At 35.8% G+C, this 15,747-nt stretch overlaps 1 protein-coding gene across 1 annotated transcript in view; it reads right to left on the reverse strand.

Moving 5' to 3' along the window:
- METTL15 (methyltransferase like 15) overlaps positions 1–15,747 on the reverse strand; it is a gene marked incomplete at its 5' end in the record, with an annotated part of 98,008 nt that overhangs the window by 43,305 nt on the left and 38,956 nt on the right. The window contains one exon of the mRNA XM_035328627.1: positions 14,167–14,303. Within this exon, the coding sequence (XP_035184518.1) occupies positions 14,167–14,303 (137 nt within the window). The remainder of the gene's footprint in view (positions 1–14,166; positions 14,304–15,747) is intronic.

The following is a 15,747-nucleotide window of genomic DNA, read 5'->3' on the forward strand; positions in this document are numbered from 1 at the left end:
TGCACATTTTTTCATATAAAGCTCTATTGAAATGGTTGTTCAAGCTTAAAATATTCAAAGAGTTTGGCTGAAGCGCTTTAGAGATGTGTTAAATCTGTAACACATTGTGACTGAAATGAGCATTGCAACAGGGAAGAACAAACAAAATATCTTATAAAAGATTTTGTTAAATGCAAAAATGATAAAGAAGCACCAGTCTAATAACTTCCTTCCCCTCCATCCTGAATATCATCAACTAAGGGTATGACCTAAAGCAATCAAGGTCTACTTGACTTTTTTCTTTAAATCACGTAATTCTAAAATAAAGTAAAACTTAAACATCCAGTCCTCTCTTACTCACACAGCAAACTATCCCAAACCACATGCTACTTTAGACAGGGACTTTACTTCCCAATACAGCACTGATTACCAAGAAGCACTGAACCTTGAACCACTATTTTTTTCTCTGAATCCCAAAAGAAAACAAAACAAAACAAAACAAAACAAAAACTCAAAATTTGCTGTTTGAAAAAAAAAAAAAAAACTTATAATATTGTTGTTTAATATTTAAAGGATGTGGATTTTGTTGTTGTTGTTGCTGTTTTTAAATAAGGACATATTCAAAACCACTTCCAATCTGTCACAGTCATTTGAGGATTTGCTATCATTTAAGACCATAATGCAGCCAACATTTTTTTAAAGAAACAGAGTAATTTCAGAGTCCAATGCCAACAAAAAAAAAGTATAATAAGTATAATGCTTACTGTGGAGTTAAAGCAAAGTTGTCAAGACACAGTTGACTTTAATTAAACTTAATAGATCACTTCAGTAACTGATATGTTATGCAGGTCACACCCCTTCTCCTCATCAATAGCTTTTAAAGACAAAAATATAAACTACAACTCAGATTTGTCCAAGGCAATTTAAACGTTTCAGTTTGAACCATCAGAAATTACATCAGGCTACTGGTACAATAGATCAACACGTGACTTGCACCTCCAAGTCTGGCGACTTTTTCTCCAGTTGCATTGGAGCTTCCTTTCAGAGGGAAAGCTCTGCATGACCCGCCAAAGGAATGGGCTGAGAGAAGTCTGGTCAAAGATAAATATAAAGTCCCGGACCTGGGACAGGACAATACCATGCACTAGTACTACTCATTCCAGATTTGAGGAATGACTGCTTAGGTGGCAACTCTTCAGAAGAGGACCGAGGGCCTTGGTGGACAATAATGTAAACATGGGCAAGCAATGAATCCTGGCAACATTAAAGACTAACTTCATACCGGGCTGCATTGTGACAGCAGGCTGAAGAAGTGATTATTTCCCTCTCTTTACTCAACACTTGTGGAAGCCACCTCTGGAATATACTGTAGAGCACTAGACTCCTAAATGCACAAGAATGAAATGGGACAGAGCCCAGCAACAGCCACTGAGATGGGTAGGTAATGACCCATGTGAGATGAACCTAAGGGAATCAGGTTTTGTTAGTACACAAAAGAAAAAGCTGAAGGGGTACCTAAATGTAGTCGTAAGAAGTTGCCCTTTACATTCTTGGAGCCATTATCCATAACGTTCCCCTAATTCTCTCTAACTGAAACAAGCTTTCTTGCAGTGCAAAGTTTCACAAAGTGACAGCATGCATTTTTTTGGTCTTGCTAGTCGGGAAAATAAACTTCCGTTCTGTTGTGACTCTTTTTTTTTCCCCCTACAGAACGTTAAAAGGTATTAGCATAATTTTGTACATTATTAGTTTTTGGATTAAAGATTATTCAAATTACCAGAGGGTCACATTTTAATACAGAGCTCCTCAAGCTCCTCTACTTCTTGTGTCAGACTGCTGAACTGGGGTAAGCGTGCTCTTCTGTTCCATACTGGGAAGGTCAAACATTGCTTCCCCTTACTTAAGCTGTACAGCAAAGAGTCAAAACTCATTCTGATGCTCAGTCAAGCTAAATTTTTCTCTTGGCTTTAATGGCAAATTATTGTTCATCAGGAACAGCTTGTAGTTGTGAATAAGTTGAAGGATGATGAGTTACCACCTCAAACAAGCAGAAAATACGGTAACATGCAGCAAATCTTAGGAAAGGGTGGGAATAGACAATGGAGAAATGGATTAGGCTTTCCCTGGTAACAGAAAAGATTTTTAATGACTGCGCCCTCCGTTTCACAGGAAATAGGTTTCTAGTTTCTTGTAAGGGGCAGGTTTTGTACAGGTTTTCAGGTTCCCATGTTAACCACTGGAATTAGAAAAATAAAATGAAATAATTAAATAAAGCTTTCCCAGAGATAAAAATTTAGTGGTTTAGGGAAAGGGAGTACTTCTTCTCTTCTTTCCTTCCCCAGCCTGCTTCAAGCCAAGTGTTGGTGGTAGGTGGTAGGCACTGATCACCTTTAAGATTGATGACTAACAGGATTGTCATTATCAGAAAGAATTTGGTTCTGCTTTCTGACTCAAATTTTAAAATGTAAGATTCAGAAGCCTCTAACTTTCTGAGAGAAATCAATGTAATACTGTATAGTAAACAATACTAATATAGATAGCTTCTGCTGTCAAGACATGACGTTTGTAATAGTTCTTAGAAATCTGTGTGCATCAAGAATTAAAGCCATTTAACAGCTGGTGTTGGTCTCAAACATTTGCACCGTTTGGTGGTGACGAGGCCACAGGTTGCCTGCATCTAACACTTTCTTCACCAAGATTTTTAACAGAAATTCTGAAATCTCTCTATCCAAATCTTTACTGCTTGATCAAGCTAAGTTGCTGCATTTTTCAGGCAACCAAGCACAAACCCAGCAATTAAATGTCTGATTTTACTTTCAGGCCTTTGAATATTCTGTACAACACTTGGCACAGCTGAGTCACAAAGGCCAAAATCAAATTAAAATGCAAATTATGTTTATTATTATGACAAGAAAAAAGTAGAAGTACGTAGTCAATCTCAAAAGCAATTTGTTTTAATGGTCTATGTCACTTATATGCATGATCCTAATCTAAGGTAAGAATAATAGTATTTAAAGTGCAATGACTCAAACAGAAAAATAATCCCAAGTACAAATAATTTCTCCACATGTATTTCGTACTTGGTTAATTGTAGACCTCAATACCGATACAAAAACGTGTCAGCAGATATTTTCACTTAGTTACCAATTTTCCTTTTTTTTTTTTTTAGTAAATTAGAAGAAAAAAAACATGAATTCCAGACTATCAGTTCTGTTGTTGTTGCTGTCATTACTTAATAAATGACACATTTAGCTTAAATATCAAGAGAAAGACAAGATTGATTACTGACAAGAATCTTTTTGTCCATACATGCATATCATCTCCAGCTTTATAAGAAAGCGCTGGAGTCTTCTGCTCTCAAAAATTATAATCTATCTACCAATAAAATATAATTTTTTGTTTTGTCATCTGATACAAAAAGAAGTGTGTCAATACAGCTTGTGTCCTCTAGTTTTGTAGACGTGCATCAAGGCTTCCTATGAAAACCGAGATAATTATACAGCTCTTGATAATTAGCAAGCTAAAATACTGCTGCTGATAAATCTGAAGATACCATCGTCTCAATAGGATGAAAAGATCTGTAGAAAACTAATTACCAGGTGTACAAAACTTCAGATCAGAATCTATGTTCTCTTCCCTTCCTATCACTCATTAAAAAACAGAGAGAATCTAGAGTTTGCTGTTATAAAGAACAAAATAGTTAATTAAAACTTAATGGAATACTCATACTATCAGTTTTCTTTGTGAGAAACAATTTTAATAAGCACCAAACTGGCTTGTTACTCTAAAGAAAACATGCCTGATACTGAAGTGTTCAGCTAAAATGCTTTAAATGTTTATAAAAGGTATTTCTAAATATATTTGCTTTGCCACACAGCTCAAAATGTTGAAATGAGAATTTAAGTTCAGCAAACAGAAAATGTTTTACATGTATTTTAGTAATGCACTCATTACAAAAATAATAGAAAGGTACCCTAAGTCATCTAAACATCTGTCAGAAACTCTCTCATCAAAACCAAGAATACGGAAAACTGGCTGAAAGGAAAAGTCGATGTCTACTTCATAGATCACGTAAACTCAAAAATTATTTCAGCATCATAATGATTTACTTAAAATACATACAGATTTGTATACATCTGTTCCTTTCAGAAAAAAAAAAAAAAAAAAGAAAAGAAAAAAAACAAACCTACAACCCAAATAAAGCTGCACTGAACTGTCCTCAGAAACACTCTAAGCACAAGAGCTGTAACATTAAACTTTAAAGATGTTCTGAGCACTTTTATACCACGCTGATATAAATGAATTAAGAAGAACAATATAACATATGTCTGAAACTACTGCTGGTTAAAGTAACAACTGGCATTGTACTCTATATGAAGTTGAGCTAGCAGATAGATATAATGTCCATAAAAAATAAATGCGTATATGCATATTTGCATTGCAAAGGAATGCCATTCACTCACATCCAGCTCCGTATACTTAACAAATACATATATACATGGGTTTTGTTTGTTTGTTTGTTTTTTCCCAAAAGCTTCTTATCCCTCTTAACGTAAGAAATAAAGACCCTTTCCCTCTGTAAGAACACTTAGCATTTAATAGTATTCCTAGAAACACTGATAAAAAACTGTGATGGAAGAAAATTTACATTCAACAGAATGTCTGTTGGTTTCTTGACCACCATCTGCGGTCCAGAAACTGTTGTTCCTCTGGCCAGAAGCATAGGCTGCTTGGCCTATACTTGCGCTGTCTAAAAATGTCTAACACGATTCAGATTCATCTGCAAGCGATCATATTGACTGCCCTGACCTAGCAGTACCTAGAGCACAAAGAATGAAAACTGATAAAGGAAGCAGGAATGAATCACCAAAACAGAATCCTTTCCACTACATTTTGGACGAGGATCCATCATCAAGAACTTTGAGGAAGATGACAAGATGATGCATCTCTCAATATTAATTTAAATTCTGTGAAAAAAAAAAATATATTTTAAATTCTGTGAACCAACATAAAACACTATTTTATGGGATGTGACATCATGTACTACCTTTGAATACTCACTACTGCCCACTACTTTGTCGGAACAAATTTTTCGTTTACTATTACAATACCATAGAACAACAGAATCAGTAGGTGAATGTATTTCAGAATCCTATTGTGCCTTAGAAATATTCAAGACCACCCACTCACATCAGACTACAATCTACAATCTAAATTATTTCTATCTACTCTACCTGAAGCAGGAGGCAGAACTAGATGACCTCCTAAGATCTCTTACAATGGGAATGATTTTGACATTGTGCAAAAAGTTGCCTGAACCAAAACTGCCATCCAAATAGATAATTATCAGTTATTCACAAAACTCTAATTTCTGCTTAATATTGAAATGTAAAATGATTCAATAATAGTATCAGGAAACCAAACCAAACCAAACAAAAAAACACATGAGAATAAAGGTGTTCATCATTTTAAACCTGATGCTTGGAAACTTTATTTCAAAGCTTCAAATTGGCCAACATCTCTTCTAACATTTTCCTACGAAATTAATACAAAGATTCTGCTTCTCTCAAGATTATTCAGATCAACTTGTTCTAAACTAGGAAGATATAAAAGGACTGTCCTGCCTCATCTGACTGGAAATCACAAAGTCAAGCACTGGCACATCAGATGTTAAAGATCAAAGACAAAAACCCAAGTTTATTAAATGACATTGAAAATCATATTAATAATTAATATAAACAGATATTTTGCCAGGCTAAAAGAAATAAGCATATATAGTATAAAAAGGATTAATGGAATGTAGTAAATAGAATGAACATTTTCAAGTCATTCTCAACCTCTCCTATGAAGAAACGCTGAGAGAGCTGGGGATATTCAGACTGGAGAAGGCCCTGGGGAGACCTCATCGCAGCCGTTCAGTACTTAGAGGGGGCTTACAAAAAGATGGAGAGTGACTTTTTGGTCAGACAGGTAATGATAGGACAAGGGGTAGTGGTTATAAACCAAAAGAGGAGAGATTTAAATGAGATGCTAAGGAGGAAATTCTTCGCTTAGAGGACGGTGAGGCCCTGGAACACATTGACCAGAGAAGCCATGGATGCCCCAGCCCTGCAGGCGTTCAAGGCCAGGCTGGATGGGGTCCTGGGCAAGCTGGTTTAGTGGGTGGCATCCCTGCCACGGCAGGGGGTTGGGACTGGGTGATCTTTCAGGTAGGGACCCAAGTTGTACTATGATTCTATGGTTCTCCAAATGTTTCTATTGCTAAATATATGCTTCAGATGAAATACCAACATAACTACAGGCCTCAAAATAGTGCCGTTTTACATAAAAATAAAGGTAGCACTTGGACATAGTTGCATTCTTAAAAGACACCTTACTCCTTTTAAGATTTCAACAGTGCAAATAAGGACTTTGCTTATATAACCAGTATGTGAAATTTAAACTCAGCTACTAATGTTGGAAATGGCCCGTAGCCATCCCACCTCAATGTGAGACAGATCTTGCAAATTAAGTAAGAGTCAGGTCAGGACAGTATTTGGTTGCAACTGAGGCAGAAAAAAAAAAAAAATAGAGCTCTGAAGTGATTTGGGTAAAATTTATAGTGTTTAAATCCAGCAGATAGAGAGCATTTCCTGTCATTCAGCATTAAAAATCTGGTATGATACAGTGCTAAAAGAATTCTGTTATGTATAGATGTGAAATGTTGGTACATTCATCAGTTCTTCAACCCTTAACATCCCATACCTTGAGCATAAAAAGCTCTGCTCCAGCCTTCCAAACACTCATATTACCCGTTTCAGTCAGTATGTCCTGCCCTCGCTGAGAGTTTAAGGAAGAGCTGTTTTTAAGGAAGAGCTGTCTGGCTTCCCTTGCATAAAACAGTTAACAACTCCTCCTATTGCAGCTGAATACCAGTTCTGTTACTGACCTATATGGACAATACTGGCACATAGCAAAAAAATAAATCAGTTCAGCACCCCGTTCTGGTATTCCCCGAATGATGCAGTGGCAACTCGCACTTTCATGCACATGACCGCTCTGTAAGTTTCAGTGTATGAGCTATTAACATTATCTCTTCTGAGGAGAAGGATAAACAGGACTTTTATATTTTAAAGACTATGGATAAATACGCTTTTGGCTGAGTAACACAAAGACACCACTTTGGCATGGGGAATGGCAGGGGGAAGCATTTAGGTAAACTGTTGCATGCAACTCATTCAACCTTCTCAAGCTTCAGGTTGACACCATCTTGTCTGCTAAACCAGCATAGACAAAAACATTTGTCATCATTTTATGTTACCATCTTCATTGCGTTTTCCTAGTTACGTCTTCCTAAACTTCTAAAACCGAGCTACGTGTTTTTAAAGAAACACATGGATTTCTCTTCCACCTCCTTCTCTAAAGAGTTTCTGTTTGCCTACCTGGTCTTAAATCACACTACATTTTGAGGGTGCTTGGGAAGTTTGCATGTAAGTTGATGTATGACAATTTCCAAATGAAATGTATTGTTCTGTTTAAGCCAAATATATATATTCTGCTTATGTGAACAGACATACAGACCCAACAGATGAAAGGTATTCTCCAGAATGCACCCTATTTTATTTTCTTAGGTGACAATCTCACTTATATTTCAGTTTTTCAAATATCTTTTATATAAAAACCATAAAATAAAATAAAAAAAGACTGATTATACCACACAAAATACATTGCACTACTCAGTGACCAAACTTCAATCTCTACCTTTATTCCTTGAGCAAAAAAAAAAATCTGTTGTGCATGTTCCCAAGGATAGGAACTTCCCGTATCCACAGAACACATCACAAAAACTTCTGCTGCCCGTAGGATACTAGGAATTACATAGGACCAGGCTATGTAACTATCGCTTGTAAATAACAACAAAAATTGTTTCTTTCTTATTATTGGGAGTTTCTCAAATTAATCGACTTTTCTTTTCCTTTCTTTTCCTGAGCCACTCAACAATGTGTAAACAGACTAACTGTGGCTGAGGATTCACTAACCCTGCCTCTCCTCTCCTCTCATACATACTCTACACTGCACTTCCTTTCTACAAAAACACATTTAACACGTTTTGCTTTTTTCTTCTTCCCAGAAGGAAATATACTATACCATCTTTTTTATTGTAATGCTCATGATTTCTGCTGCATGTTTTTACACTATAGTTTGGATTTCCCATCTTTTTGCTGTTGTCTCAATTAACATATTGAAGAGTTGATGGTAAATGAGAGCAGTGGTATAAGCATGCCAGCACCATAAGTTACTCTGTTTACATTTTACACGCATATTAGTTTTAATATAAAACTTGAGATACACATTTTTGGAAGTTTTATAAACCACTTATATTCACAGCAAACAAATTATTCTGCTAAGAGACTAATTAAGAAATTAAGAATATGGTCTTGGTGAAGAAGCATCACCATTTGTTCCATTATCTCTTGATTTAGCCAGGAAATAACCAACAAAATATTAATGAACTGGTCTTATCATTGCATGGCATGTTAGTCACTCCATCTCAGCTCCCTCATCTAAGATCCCTAATGAAAACAATAAACTTGTATTTCACAATTCCTTGGCTGAGATGTATTACTGTTCACTGTGAGTATGACTGCAATAACAGTTTGGAGTATTACCACAGGAATGTTAAGTAAATTAAGAAAACAATCCAGTAACGTCTAGTATAGCTAGTTAACACCTTCAGTTACATAAGAACTTGATGCTGAGCATAAACTACAGAAACACACATACACACACTGTGATGAACATTTAAAATAAACACTGAACATTGTACTATGTGTTTCTTATGGAAATGGTTGTAAAAAAAAATCCCCAAGTTGAATTTCTGTTACCAAAGCTGCCCGGAAAAGACTTCCCCACTTTTCTTTTTTCTATCATTTACTGCTGAGTATTGAGTACCCAAAAAAAGAAGAGATGCTGTCCTTGTTAAGCTTACAAGGAACAGACTTAGATAAATTAACTAACAAGTTGCTTCAACGGGAGAAAAAGAATTCCCTTCACTACAAGAAGTTTCCCTTACAATCAGGCAGCCTGTTTTCCTCCTTTGCTCGATTTTAGGGAATATTTACAGGAAGAGGGAAAATTGGCACTTCTCTTAAGGAGTGGGATTCCACTATTCTGGCTCAGCTGGCTTCTTCTGTCAGTTTAGTTTTATTTTTGCCACAGTACAACCCAATGCCATTGGCCAGTTTTGGATACAGGGTTTGCAATGCATAGCATTACTTTTCTGCTGGGACCACTGAGAAGGGGTTTATCTGTGACAGCAGTACGTACTCTTACGTAACAAAGACTTCATGAAGTATCCAAATGATCAGACCACAGTCTGTACCTGGTAAAGATTTTGCAGCCCATACAATGATTTCAAGCACCATCATGTTTGCAAGGCAAGAAAAATTAAGAAGTGCACACACAAAAAATTTACCTGCAGTGATGTGATGTTAGTAGTAAAGTATCTGTAATTATGCTACATGAGAAAAGACTGACACTCGACCTGACAAGAAAGCCCTAAAGCCAAGTTTTAAAAGACTGCAAAGAATACAAATGGGGGGTGGGTGGAACAACTGTTAAAAGTAGATTGCTGCAAGTGGTTTTATGTGTCAGGGTAACTTTGAATTGGACCCAAACTTAAACCAAGAACTCAATGTATTGAAGGATCAGAACATATGTATGAAAGCAAAGGTCATCCTGAAACCTGGGCAGCTTGAGCTTCAGCAACAAGAAAAGGAATTTTTATTCCTTGTGCTTTTGCAAGGAAATGTATGTGGTCTTGTTATCCAAACCAACCTTTTAGGGAACAAGCTAAATGACAAAAAGCACTATTCGAATGCAATGGGATCTAAAGGTCTTTTTAGCTCTCTCAGTGACATTTCTCCATCTCCTACTTCAGACAACTCATTTATCTCCACTGCCTGCGGGTGAGGGGCAGCCACATGTTGACATACATGGAGAAATCTTTAGAAAAAATTACAGCTATAGATAGCATTTTCTTGCTTACATACAGTTAAGGCATAGTTATAATGAATATGCCTTGGTTGCACACTTAATTGTATTCCCCTGATGCACTATAGTCAAAGTTAAAGAGTAACCTATAAAAATAATATGTAACTATAAAAACAATGTATTATACACTCAGTTGCAATTCACAAGCACTTAAATAAGTTTATTGCAACTAAAGAAAGTTTTATTTTCCCTAGAACTTAATGAAATCAATTCTATTTTTCCCAGAACAAAGATACAGTTGATGATGCTATCCCACTTTATCTGTAAACTTAGTGTAACCCTGAAAGCAAACCCATAAGCACCACAGTAGAACTACAGTAAAATATATTACAGTTTAATTATATAAGATTTTTTATTTTATGTTATGATTTATCCCTACTTATGGGACACGATTGCTTAATCTGTGCAGAGAATTCCAAAGAGCGTATCGTCTCCTCTGTGTAGGCTTTGCGTAGGTTTCTCATACTTAAAAGCTTGCAATGATATTGGTTAATTGCTAGATTTCAGCCACCTCTCTAACCTCTCCCTTTCAGTGGGTGTGAAAGGGTTTACTTGTAATATATATTGCTACTGACTGAATTTTATCTTGTTCTCCTGGATTCTCAGCAGCAATTCCCAAGTTAGAGGCTTCCCCAGAAAGCACGTCAAAGGATTCCCACCCACACACTGAATATCTAACAGGCCCCGACCTATTTTCTCCTTATTAAAGCAGCACTACATGCTTTAAAAAATAAAAATAATAAACAGAGAAGCTAAATGAATGCAAGAATTGCAGTGGGAACACTATCCTCTTTGGATTTTAGTTCTGACAAAATCACTACCAAGAAGCAAAGAGACATTTAAAATACAAACATCAAATATATTTTTCCAGTGTTCTCATTCAGTGACTTATTACTCCAACTGGCTTTCAGCGAAGTACAAGGGGGACTTCATTTATAAGTTACAAACATAGAAAAATCTTCTAATTTAGCTATAGTTATGTTTTCCAGCCATTTCTTGGGGCATATTTCTTGCAACTTGAGCTTTAACAATCTTGTAACTCAGTGACAAAAGACAGGATATTTTTAAAAAATTAAGCCCCAAGGAGAGTAACAGTTGAAACTATATCATTTTACTAAGATTCATGAGTAATCAGAGTAAGCAACAGCAATTACTTCTGTATATTTATAATTAAAGGTTTTTATTTTTCTTTAAGTAGGATGGACTATAGTAAATGCTACAAGACCGAAGACAGATCATGTAGTTGGTATGTTGGAATTTATTAACATCCTCAAAAGATCAAACAAGTATGATACTGTATTTGAAGTGCTAACAAAATGGCAACAGAAAATTCAATGGCTGCAGAAGTCTCAAATTGCCCACTGCACTCACCATTTCAGACATATTGGAAATCTGATTTTACTGCTTACAGTTGCATAACAGCCTTTTTTTTTTTTTTTTTTTTCCCTCTTGTGCAGTCAGCTCCAAAGGAAGTGAAGCACTTGAGTAAGTCAAATAACCTCTCCCAAAACAGAACTGTTAAATAGAACCTAAAAACCCTATGGAGAACCTTATACTTCTGTGGTGCAGGTCTTCAGTCAGTTATATCTTTGGCTGTGCTTCTTACAAAAGGGACAGCCCTACTTTTCTCTCAGCTTGCAGCTGCATGCAGCCATTAGCATCTTCATGATAGCAAAACTATTTTTGTGACTGTCTGGTAAACCAAATGAGGGAACTAATTTAACTGACAGTAAACCTGACCAGATAAAGATTTCAGTTGGATGAATTCCCTGACCCTTGGTGCCAACACAGACTTGCATTAATCCTCTTATCAGAATTTTATCGATTTCTAAAATAGCGTGGAAAATACACAATAAAAAAAAAAAGAAAAAGATTGACCATAATTTAATGAATACCAAAAATCAACTTACGAAAGCTCTGAATCTTGTAATATAATTACAATTGATTTGTTAGCAGATCCTAACTTAAAACTCTTATTTGTTACTAGTATACCTGTTCCTGCTCCTGCCCTCTTTTAATTTTTTATGCAACTGATATCTCAGGGAAAGCAAATTAATAATGACAACATATTTCAGATAGGAACATTCTTTTATCTTAAGATGGCTAATTTAACTTTCAACATTAGCTATCATAAGAAAGATGTATTTACCTTTTGAAAATCAACCCACCTGTTCTTTCCAGTGGGAAAGATGCAAGATGATTGAAAACAAGAATACAGCTCTGTATCTTACAAGACACATTCAAGTAGCATGGATTCACCTTTCAGTCATTAAAATTTTTCTCTAACAACAATTTAACACTCATTTTAAGAATCCGCTACCTTTTAAGGATAACTTGCATCTCTAAAGGTAGATAACATTTATATGTTTGTAGTCCAACTGACCATGTTTAACACGAGTGTATGAATAAGAGCAGGAACTTGAAGAACTACTTCGTTTATAATACCATAGTAAGTTAAGTCAACAGTAATAATATATCAATTAAAGCTCATTTTGCAAGTACAGAATTAACGATGCCAGTCACTGGCAGAAAAACATCCAACGTGAAAAAACTCTTCATCTGTCTGGAAAATACACTTCCTTCACATCAGGTTTGCATAGGACACTTTACAAATACATATATAGAGAGATAGGGGAAGGTTCGATATTGTATTATATTGCGTGGATGTTTCTGAAAACTTTTACATACAGCATTAGCTTTAATCTGGATTCTTACTTTTATTTATCTGTGACAAAATGAAAAAGGAGGCTTCTTAGAGAATGTTACAATTTCAATGGCATTCAGTGGAATCTATTTGCAGACTTAGTTTTAAAAAAAATACTGACTTTCCTTGCCTATAACCTCCACACAAATCTGTCAAAAACAGCATTCTCCTCTAATGGAGAAATTACAGTTAAAGTAGGAATCCCACAAATGTATAAGCAAAACCTATACGTCACTTCAACCCACAAAGAATTGAAAATTTGGAGAAATATATTTAAGTGGTCTTACAAAGTAAGATGACTATAAAACTATCTACGCTTTCTTGTCACATGCTTGAATTTCTCCCACTGGGCCTCTGACAATGGCACATGAAGAAAGGAATGCACAGTTAAACCATTCTTAAGAGAAAGCAAAAAATACCTTCTACATTGCTTAAATAGTATTGCTGCCTTAGAACTCCTTTTCATGCAGGGAAACATGACAAACCATGTGTTTTCTACATCCACTTCTTTCGCTTTTCTTCATATTGGAAAGATTTCCCTCTCCTTATGAAAAATCTCTTTTGATATAAATACCCTTGCTACTACTCTCCCTAAACTTAAGTATGAATTCTTCTATATTATTTAGTTTTGTATCTACATATTTTTGTTTCTTGGTGAAATTTAAACAATAGAGTTTCCTGAAAAGTATATCCATATCTACATATTGCATACTTGTGCATAAATGCACTCATGCTCTGACTGGGATATTTCTTGAACAAAATAAAGAAACAAGACCTTTGTATAACTAAAAACTAAACATTGGAATTTAGTCATTGTTCATTTAGCAAATTCAGTACTATTTAACAAGAAAATTGAAGCATGAACTAGTCTTTATACAGAAACAGTGGCTTATTAGATTGGTTAGTAGCTTTTGAAGTCAGTAGCACAATTGACACAATATTCAGCAGGTGTAAAACTGAACTGTCATTTTAAAAAACAATAATATTCATAGTGATCTATATAGAAATTACAACATTAATTAATTTTAAAGTATATAATTCACTCCTCGGTTGTGAAATATTTATTTATTGGCAAAATCATGAAGTATATGTTTTTGCATAATTTTGCCATCAGAATAATCTCCAAGGAAGCAGGGCATATGAATTCTTTTTAAAATATAAATTTTATATTTAAAATTGGCTACTAGAACCACACTTAAAGTTAACAGAGTACAAAATACGCATTGAACTCCAAAAAAAAAAACTCAGAAAGACCTGCATACAAACATTATAAATAAATTCAACTGGTTCTCCTCTTTAATGAGGTATATACAGACATAATGTTACGCTACAATACGGGGTTACAAACTATATATTAAAACTGTGAGATTATTATATTGTATATATAATACGACAACACAGTAAGTGTCAAGCTTATCTCAACCATGTTTAAGACAGGAAAGACAACTTACGGGTAAGACTCTGAAAGCTGCTGAGCTATTTTGTAAGCTGTGGGGTCCCTGTCTAGTGCATACACCGTAATGTCACTGGCTTTCTCTAGAAGAGCTGTTGTATGACCTCCGGCTCCAAACGTCATATCAAGGAAACACTGTGGAATACAAAAGACAACACCATTACCTTAGAATAGAACCATAATAAACTGATGATTTAAAGCTTCTTTTGTTCATCTTTCTCATGTGCTTGAGGAAAATATACCTTTCAGTAGTCCCAAAATGTCTTTTTGGAAATACTTGCAATTCTGCTCAAAATATGGAATCATTTCAAAATAACCTTTCTGGTTGGTTGGGACCCCCCTATCCAACCATAACAGACGTACAACCAACTACAACTTCACACTCTTTGCACTTCTTTCCAGTCTGAATTAAGAGGAAAGCTACTTATTTCAATGCTTCATTGAACTTGCTTGTACTGAAGCATATAAAGCCAGGTAAGGCATGGGGCTGTAGGAAGCAATAAGCACCATCTGCTTTGTAAGTCTATCTGAAAAGAGGACTTGTGGATTTCTGTATCAATAAAAAAAAAATACACTACCATAGTTTTATACCAAAGATTAAAGTGTGATGGCAGCACAGCCACACATATATCCTGACTGGGACTGACCTGACCAGTGCAGAAAATGTAAGCTTTGAAGGCAGTGTCATTGATTTCAGGTTCACTGTGCAAGGACAAGGGCTATGTATTTAGGTTACCAAAATACACTGAAGCCCCAGCCTGCTTTAACTTGACTACCATTGTGACATGCATTAACTAAACACAGAGTAGTACAGGAATTTCACAAGAATTACAAGATTTTCACTGACAACAGACAATCACTGCCATCCACTCCATTCCTCTGCACTAAAACTAAGGCACTTGGACTGCGCTCAGATGCACAGGTACAGAGAGCCCCAAGTTCCCAGAGAGAAATACAAATTTCATATTCCCACCATCAAAATTTGACGAAAACCAGCAACAAGAGACTTGGTCTCATATTTGAGAAGGGTGATGCTGTCATCAAATCTCACACAGAGATAAGATGACTTCAAAGAGCTGGCTGACTCTCAGCCACACTCATGGAAGAGAACATCTGGAGAAAATCATTTGCCTGTGAGGAAGGGAGACTGCCCTACAGTTTCTGTAGACACACTCCAGGGAGATTCCTCAAGTCAGAGTCCATTTGACCACCAGGCTGACCAGGAGGCTTCGCAAGCTGGGACATGGCCAGCCACCTTGTAGCAAGGCAGGCTGGCCTATCGGACCCTGCTGAAGTGAGAAATACAAGAAAGCAAGCTAGAATTCAATGGTGTTTTAAGTTTTTTTTGATCTGTAAAACAGCAGTACTGTTTTTAGAAGCTGCCCCATATACTTTACTCCTTTAGGCTGACAACACTGCTACTTAACTACTTAGAAGTCAAGAACTATTTTGTTGACAGAAATAGCTGGCTCTTCAGTTAGCGATTCAGAGGTTGTATGACTGCACTTCCACTTCAGATGTATTTATTTCCTTTCTAAATTACTATGAAAGTATCTATAATTCTATAGTCTAGGGAAAA

Source organism: Oxyura jamaicensis, chromosome 5, assembly GCF_011077185.1.
Source record: "Oxyura jamaicensis isolate SHBP4307 breed ruddy duck chromosome 5, BPBGC_Ojam_1.0, whole genome shotgun sequence".
NCBI classification, from domain to species: domain Eukaryota; kingdom Metazoa; phylum Chordata; class Aves; order Anseriformes; family Anatidae; genus Oxyura; species Oxyura jamaicensis.